This window comes from Arachis hypogaea, chromosome 20 (genome assembly GCF_003086295.3).
Source record: "Arachis hypogaea cultivar Tifrunner chromosome 20, arahy.Tifrunner.gnm2.J5K5, whole genome shotgun sequence".
NCBI classification, from domain to species: domain Eukaryota; kingdom Viridiplantae; phylum Streptophyta; class Magnoliopsida; order Fabales; family Fabaceae; genus Arachis; species Arachis hypogaea.
Genome location: NC_092055.1, coordinates 79756659 through 79765594, shown reverse-complemented (window position 1 = coordinate 79765594; position 8936 = coordinate 79756659). Strand labels below are relative to the sequence as shown.

At 35.9% G+C, this 8936-nt stretch overlaps 1 protein-coding gene across 1 annotated transcript; it reads left to right on the top strand.

Moving 5' to 3' along the window:
- Positions 1-237: 237 nt before the first annotated feature.
- LOC112783419 (O-fucosyltransferase 10) lies at positions 238-6978 on the top strand. Its single transcript, XM_025826359.2, has 10 exons — positions 238-973; positions 1685-1769; positions 1983-2050; positions 2153-2241; positions 2713-2910; positions 3039-3243; positions 3364-3531; positions 3848-4015; positions 4690-4880; positions 6188-6978. Exons 1-10 carry the CDS (start codon positions 572-574, stop codon positions 6369-6371), a joined length of 1758 nt encoding a protein of 585 aa, XP_025682144.1. The 5' UTR covers positions 238-571; the 3' UTR covers positions 6372-6978.
- The last annotated feature ends 1958 nt before the right edge of the window (positions 6979-8936 follow it).

Below are 8936 nucleotides of genomic sequence, written 5' to 3'. Positions count from 1 at the left end.
TAATTTTTTATATTTTATGAATCATATTTATATTTCGTCTTACAATTCAACGAATTACAATTTTAAATTAGTTTAACGAATCGAAATAAAAATTACGAGTTCATTATTATGGTATTTATATCTAAATATATAATGATTAATTTTAGTAGTTGATTTTAAATTGCAAGTAATATTTTGAATTACATTACGAAACAACCAGATCCTATTCCCCCGACAATGGCACACAATAGTAGCACTAGTACCAAGCAGCAGCTGTCAATTCCGCTAACATACATAGAAGTCCCCCATAACCATTAACCATAGTAGTTCTTACTTCTTAGTTCCTGCTACACACTATACACTACACACACTATAAATCTATAATACTCTCGCCACTTTAATTTTCCTTCTCTACCAACTGTCCCTTTCATGTTGTCTCTGCTCTCTGCCCCCTCCTCCCTCTACACCATCATTCATCAACACAACAAACAACTTCACCACAAAAACCCTTCCTCTTCTTCTTCATCTCTCTCTAACAAATGCAAAGACCTCCATTCACACTTTTCACGGTACCAGTTTGATCCATGTTAAAATGAAGTCCAAGACGCACTCCCACGGCGGGAATGGACACGACACTGACGGTGCTTCCGCCACTGGAGGCGGCGGAGGAGGAGGCGGGAGTAGTAGCTCTCCAAGCCCACCACCCTCGCCGCGGCGTCACTCCAGCATATCCCACTGCAGGCGTCGGCTCCGGCCGGTCAAATCAATATCGAGTCGGAGCTTAGGAACGCTCGCGGCCGGCATCATGACCCGCCGGAGCCTCCGATACTTCTTCCTGCTGCCTCTCCTCTACATTTCTGGCCTCCTCATGTGCGTCGGTCCTTTCTCCGCCTTCATCGGTGGCCCTCCCCTTCCCGGCTCCGTTTACCGGAGTCACGAGGTCTTCCGGCACCTATGGCCGGCGATGGAGTCTGATAATTCTTCCGCCATTGTGGTACGTTTTCTTTTGCAACAAATATTCTCTTTCTCTCTTTCTCTCTCTCTCTCTCTCTCTCTCTCTCTGATCTCGCTGTGGAATTTCTCATTGCGATTACCCAAGAGTATAGAATATGTGTGGGTTTTCTGAGAATTCGCTTTATAGCTAGTTTGAGTTTTTTGTGTTCAAGAAAACGACGTGAGAATTAGTTAATGTCAATTTCAGTTTGGTGTGTGTATTTTACTATTTTAGAATACGACAATGTGTTTGAAAAGGAACAGAAATATTGGCTATGTGATGAAACTAAAGATGACGAAGGGAACTATATTAGGTTTTAGGACGTTCTTTTCATATTTTATTTTGGTTCTTTGTTGTTGTTAAATTTAATCAGCTACGTTTTTTTCTAGGTCAAGTTGCCAAAGTTAATTTGGTAAAGTCATGCATTGAATAATTATGGAATTGGAACCTGTTTCTCTTGTTTAGCATTTTCCTTGGAAGCCAATACCCTGAGATTCTACATGGAATAATTATGGAATTGGAACCTGTTTCTCTTGTTGTAGTGAAGAATATCACGTTTATCTTGGGTGCCACATGATTTTTCTTTCACTTCTGTTTAATTAAATTCATGTTGATGTTGATTACTAACTACATTTTGATGCTTTTCATAGAAAAAATCATTCTTCCACGTAGGGCACTGATTTTCAATTTTTTCTCTCTTTATTTTTGCAGTTGTCTTCTGTGTGGAAGTACAAAAGGAAGTTGAGAGAGCATAAAGCATGTCCAAATTTGAGTGCTTTGCATCATGATCAAATTGGTATGCACTTTATATTACATGGTATTGGTACCCCATTGAAATGGATTCAATTGTTTTAGGTTATTTGAGCTATTTCCCTTGCCTGCTTAAGTAATTGCCTTTGTTAAACAATAGACATTTCTGTTGCTGGACCACATTATATGCTACTAATGTGAAATTTTCCATAAACATAAGCTAAACTTCAATTTTAACAATGCTTCCCCAAAATTTCAGCATCTCCTGGCCTGAACGGATTTTTAATTGTGGAGGCCAATGGTGGTCTTAACCAGCAACGCTCTGCGGTATGATAATTTTTTTTCTTCTGTTGTGACTTTCAGAAGTTTTCTTTTGTTCAAGACAAACTATTTTTTCACCCTTGTGCTTCTTAAATTGTTCCTTTGCAGATTTGCAATGCTGTGGCCGTGGCTGGGTTGTTGAATGCAATACTAGTTATTCCGCACTTTGAGTTCCACAATGTGTGGAAAGATCCAAGGCGACCAATTTTCTTCCAATTTTCTTACTATTTTAACTTTAAACCTTGAAGGATAGGTCTTAACCATATTTTCCATGAGAAATTTTCAATGTGTTTGTCAAATTTCGTTGCTCCCCAGAACAGCATCACATTTCCATTGTTTTTTATGCTACAAACCATGAACCAGTTAGGCAAACACCTAAGATTAGAAGCAGATCCTCCTGCAATCTTATTTGTTGATCCAAATGAATGGGCACCCTTGACTTTTTGGTTTCTCTAGCTTTACTTGACTAAATTTTGTTATCAACTAAGACTGATGGAAAGTAGACCCATTTGGGTTTGTGCTCTTTCCTTATTAAACAGTCCACATAGATAATTAATAATTAAGAATCTAATATATCAGTAAGCATTATGATGCTTCTTCAATTTCTTCATTTCTTGTTTTGTTTATCCAGTCGCATTCTGCTTAAACTAATACTATTTCTTTTACAGTGAATTTGGGGATATATACAATGAAGATCATTTTATATCCACGCTTGATGGTTATGTGAAGGTCGTTAAAGAACTTCCCGAGGCACTAATGGAGAAGCATAACTACAATATCAGTAATATTACTAACATCAGAGTTCAAGCTTGGGCTCCTGTCAGTTATTACCTGGGAGTTGTTTATCCAATCTTGCAAAGTGAAGGGTAGGCATGGAGCCATTTTTTCTTGTTTCATATTCTTCATTTTAATATGTTCAAAATGGGAAGTTTTGCAAGCTTCAAATCAACTTTTATCTGGTGAAATTTATGTTTGGCTTCGTAACTTGATATAGGGTTGTCCGAATAGCTCCATTTGCCAACCGTTTGGCAATGAGTGTCCCCCCACATATTCAATATCTAAGATGTCTTACTAATTACAAAGCATTGAGGTTCTCTTCTTCAATATCAATGCTGGCTAAGAAGCTGGTTAACCGAATGATTGAAAAGAGCTCAAGGTCAGATGGAAAATATATTGCTGTGCATCTTCGCTTTGAGGAGGTACTGATGTTCATTCTATCATATTGAGAACTAGAAATTGGCGTCATTTTATGTTTCACTATGAGTAGTATTTGATATAATCAGCTTTATGTAATGATTGACTATCCTCTCAACATGCAGGACATGATAGCATTCTCTTGTTGTATATATGATGGAGGAAAGGCAGAGAAATTGGAAATGGAATCAGCTCGAGAAAAAGGATGGAGGGGGAAGTTTAAAAGGAAAGATCGCATCATTTTACCTAACCTTAATCGTGTCGAAGGAAAATGCCCACTAACTCCTTTAGAGGTACTTATTATTTATTTCATAGTGCTTCTCAGATCTCAAAATTCGTTTTTACTTTCCTAATTTATTATCTTGCTCGTTCCGTGTGCTAAATATTTACTTCTAAATGAGATACCGTCATTATATTTTCTCTTATGAGTTTTTGATTCTCTTCTTTGTTTCCCTCACTATTTGTACTACATATATTTAACTTAGTTTTTAGAAACAGTTGCATGATGATTGGAAATCAGTGTTGTATGAAAATTGAAATATGAGATGGGTAATACTACACAGAAGATTGACTCACTTTAACTGTGCATTGTTTTCCTGAATAATGTAGGTTGGAATGATGCTCCGTGGCATGGGATTTGACAACAATACGTCAATATATTTGGCTTCTGGGAAAATATATCATGCCGAGAGATATTTGACTCCTTTGAAAATGATGTTTCCCAATCTGTATACAAAGGAATCCCTTGCAACATCAGATGAGCTTGCTCCTTTTATGGTAAAAGATCCCATGCATTCCCAATTATACTAAAAGTTATAACTGGATGATTACAGAACTCCAGATTTTGTTTAAAGTAACTTACTTTTAGTTCGAAAGAACTTATAATCATAAGTTTCTAGAGCATGTATATATACTACACACACGCGCACACCCACAAATGCTTTCATTGAAAATTAATACACTAAAAACACTTGTTAACTTGTTTGTGCAATAGAGCCATCCTATTTGCAGTTGTTCAGCAGCTTCAATTTGTTTTTGCTGTAGGAAGCATTTATATTTTATCCTTACAGCCATAAAATAACTATGTAAGAAGTCATCAAAACTGTCTTACTTTACCTTCCAGAATATGAGATATTAATGCATCAAAATAACTATGTAAAGTTTTTTTATTAACTTTTTTCTTTGTCTTTTTGGTTTTCCATTGTGTATGATCATTGGGTTGTACATAGGAAATAAAACTCCATCTATCTGTATTATACTGCAATTGTAGCACTCCTTTTTTTAGTTCTATTTTTTAAGTATCGAAATCAAGGATATAATTGGCTGTAATTGTGGTATTCTCTTCATTCCTCATCATACACAATTTTGATTTCATTTTTCACTCGTATACACTTCTGTTGTTTGTATGCTATAAGTAACCCCTTCTACTTAATATCATCATCCTTCTTTAGGGCTATTCCTCTCAGCTGGCTGCACTTGACTACACAGTTTGCTTGTTTAGTGAGGTTTTTGTCACAACTCAAGGCGGTAATTTCCCTCATTTTCTGATGGGCCATAGAAGATTCATCTATGATGGGCATTCCAAGACCATTAACCCTGACAAGCGCAAGCTTGTTCTTCTTTTGGATGATGTGGATATTAGGTATGTTTCTGTAATCGTGTCCCTCTACCCTTCTCATTTATATTCATTCTGCACTCTACCTAAATATTTGAAACCATTTTTAGAATATTTAATAATTTGTTCCCTGTTGTATTTACGTTCTCTGATAGGTAAGTAATATATATATAACTGTCACATTAGTGTCAAGTGTCAACTTACTAGTAGTGCCTGGCCACAAATATATTTCATAAAGGGTAAAATATATTTTTTGTCCCTAAAGTTTGTCTATAGTTTTAAAAATACCTATAAGTTTTATTTTGTTTCAATTTTGTACCAGAAGTTTTGATTTGCATCAAATGTATTTTGAAAGCTTATTTTTCAAGAAATTTATGACCAATTCAGCAATAGCTTCACAATGACAACCTTCAACACAAACAACCACCTCCTAGTTGTCAAGTGTTATTGTTAAATTAGTCTTAAACTTCTTGAAAATTTAGCTATCAAGGATACATTTGATGCAATCGAAAAATCCTAGGACAAAATTGGAACAACATAAAACTTGGGTGTTTTTGAAATTTTTAGCAAATTTCAGGGACAAAAAGTATACTTGACCTGTTCATAAAATACATCCTGTTCTGTGAGATATATTTGTGGCCAGGGCAATACTAGTAAGTTGACACTTGAGACTAATGTGACAGAGCTATAACTGTATACGATGATCAAAACCCTTTCCCCCCCCCCCCCCCCCTTTTTTTCTGGTAGAAATGAAAAATGTGGGATGAAATCATTTGTTATGGAAAGGGGATGTAGAGTTTGGAGATGTTATTGGTGTGTTACTGCGGTTTAACTTCAGGCCTACAAGCTTTTGTGGTGAGGTTCAATATAATCATATGATGCACCTTTTAAATCCAGTTCAGTTTTTCACCATACATGGAATATAAGTTACTATTGAGCACAAGGGTATCAGATTAAGAAATTATTGACTGAAACAATATTTGAAGTATTTAGCCTATATTAACATTCTGTCACTTTAGATTATATGCTGACGGCTCATATTAGGTGTAAAATAATTAATAACCGTAAAAGACGAATGACGATATTAAAACATTCTTTTACTAATCAAAAGACTTGTATTGTTGATCAATTTTAGATAAAAAATGACGTGTATTGTTGGGTGGAGGGAGTATCTTATGGTAATGATTTTTGTTTGGCTTGAATGATACTGCTAAGAGGTTCGTGAATTGTGACTGTAGCTATTAGCTATTCCTGTTTGAATCTTATGTATGGAGTTGGTGCTTCAATTTCAAAGAGACGAACTAACAGGAAATATCTGTGAATTGGTGATGCAGTTGGAGAACTTTAAAGGAAGAGATGGAAGATATGCTCAGCGAGAGTGATCGTAAAGGAATCATGGTACCCAGAGTTAGAAAAATTAACAGAAAAACTTCAATCTACATGTACCCCCTACCAGAATGTAGGTGCCTACAGCAGTCTATGGCTGATCAAATCGATCAGATCAGAAATTCCGAATAATCACACAGCTGAAGAATGCCTCAAATGGGTGACAATCTTCATTTCATTTAGCATCTGTGCCAGGTCATCAGATATAGTGGTATTGTTTGGTACTTTGGTTTGGTGCTAGAAAAGGGGTGAAGCTTTTTAAGAATGAATTTTATGGGGAAATTTTTTACATATCAAACTCGTCCATAAAATTTCTACCACATTTTTGTATGTCCCCGCAACCAAGCATACCCTTGAGTATTAGATCCAATTCCATGGCTTTGGTGTTTCAACTTCAAGTTCTAAGGTTTCTTTGAAGTTGTTTCTTGTCTGGCAAGATATGATAGCTTGATAGATCTCCAATTTTGTGTCATTAGTTGGTGCCACTGCATGAAGATTCCGTGTGCATGTTGCGAGTTTTACATGGTGGTGGCGTTTTCTAGCCTCCAATGTAAGAGGTGGGGCGTATTCCAGGAAAGGATATATATACATATCCGGACTAGAAGAGTCAACTGTCAAGTGTAGAGTTGTATTTTTATCTTCTTGTAGATCAATGTTGCTTGAACCGACATTACCCTTCTAAAATGACACGATATTATCATATATTAGAAATGAGAAATACCTAAAATTATGCTTTTAATATATAGTGAAAAAATAATTTTCCCCTTCTAATAAAGGCCGTGCTTGTTAAGGCAATGTTTTTATTTATTTTTAGTATTAAGATAATATACAGTTTTTTAAACCACTGAAATATAATGGGCTAATTTTTTTGCACATGACACCTAGTTTGGTGTAACACTGGGTTATGAAACTTAGGGGAGTTTTACACTGTTGTAATAGCAGTTAGCTGACGGGAAGAAATCGGACGGTCCGATTTTTTGTAGGTGAGGGGGGACACAAATTGAATTGTCAGATTTGTGGTGGATGTATATTTGTTTGCAAAGAAATTGGACCTACCGATTTCATGCATGGAGAGAAATTTTTTTTTGTCCAAAGAAATCGAACCCATCGATTTCAACGCTGTAAGACAATTTTTGCTGGACAATGAAATCGGACTCACCGATTATTTGAAGACAGTTTTTTGGTTGGCCGTTCCACTGATCGGACTGTTCGATTTTAGTGTTCAAAAAAATTTGAACCATAAAGAAAGCGGTCGGACAGTCTGATTTCAGTTTCATATATACCCAACCCAAAATTGAGCTACCCATTTCAACTTCTTTTCACACTCTTAAAATCTCTTAAGCTCGCCTCTGTCTTTTTCTTCTCTATTATCATGGATGATAGAGTGAGATTAAAAGTGTATTATCATGGCCAAATTTTATTACAAACATCTGAAGGAGTGAAATTTGTGTATGAAAATCCATTAGATATTATAATTCCATTCATACTCTCATTTGAAGAATTAAAAGGTATGATTTTGTGAGAAGATGGATTCTCAAATATCTAGAAGAATATCGTATATTATTTCACCTGATTTTATTACCAATCAATGACAACATAAATTTTAAAAAAAGAGAACCAAATTAACTAAATTTTTGTACTATGGAGATTAATGTTAACTTTTTATGTGTTGTGACTAAAAGTTAATTGAAAAAAAAATTAATATGAAAACCAAGGAAAAGTAAACAAAAAAGGAAAGGGGAGGGAGGGAGGAGGAGGAGGAAGAAAAGGGGAATAGAAATGGTAAATAAATTGGATTGTGTGTTGTTAGAGTTTTTCTTTTTTTTTTTCTTTTATTAGTGGGTGTTTTTGGCTTCCAAGATGAGAGGAGGGGCATCTCATCCTCATGGATTACATGAGGATTCTAGATCTCAAGGGGAATTGCCGGACAAATTTCTGCAAAAGGAAACGCTAGCTCGAGATGGAAAGTGATTTTTTATTTGGTAGCAGAGTTTTAACTCCTAAAATGAAGGATTGGATGGAAGGCGTTCAAGAGGAGCAAAGTCCTACGAATGTAGTGCCTAACCAGGACACCTAAGTGCATAGTTCTGATGGACATATCGAGCAATTAAAGGAGCAAAGGTCCTTTGCAGATACAGTCAAGATAGGGCGCACAACTCATTTGAGCGAAATGCAGAAATATAGGATAGTGAGGATGAAGATGATAATGAAATCCTATTAGAAAAATGCTAAATAGACTCTATTATTTAGGGATAGGAAAAAATGCCAAGTGGGAGCTCAGAAAAGAATGGTGGGATTTACTTATCGCCAAGCTTTTTGATAGGCATATTTCAATTATGGTGCTCAAATGGAGGTTACAAATGATGTGGGAAAAAAAAGAAAAGTATGGAGGTAATCGATCTGAGAAATGATTTTCTCCGAGTGATAGGATCTGAATTATGCTCTCATGGAAGGACCTTGAAAGATATTGGATCATTACTTAACTTTGAGACTCTGAAAGCTGTATTTCAACCCAGCCAGTACTATGAAAATGTGATGTGCCCAATTGACCATAGGCCTGAGGGATGGAGAGGTAGAGAAGATAGAAAATGATGGGAGGGAGAAGAAGGTAAGAGGTATGGGCATTTCAAAACAACAAATATTGACAGGGACAAAAGAGTAATTAACCATGTTGAGGAAACATTCGGATATTGGATG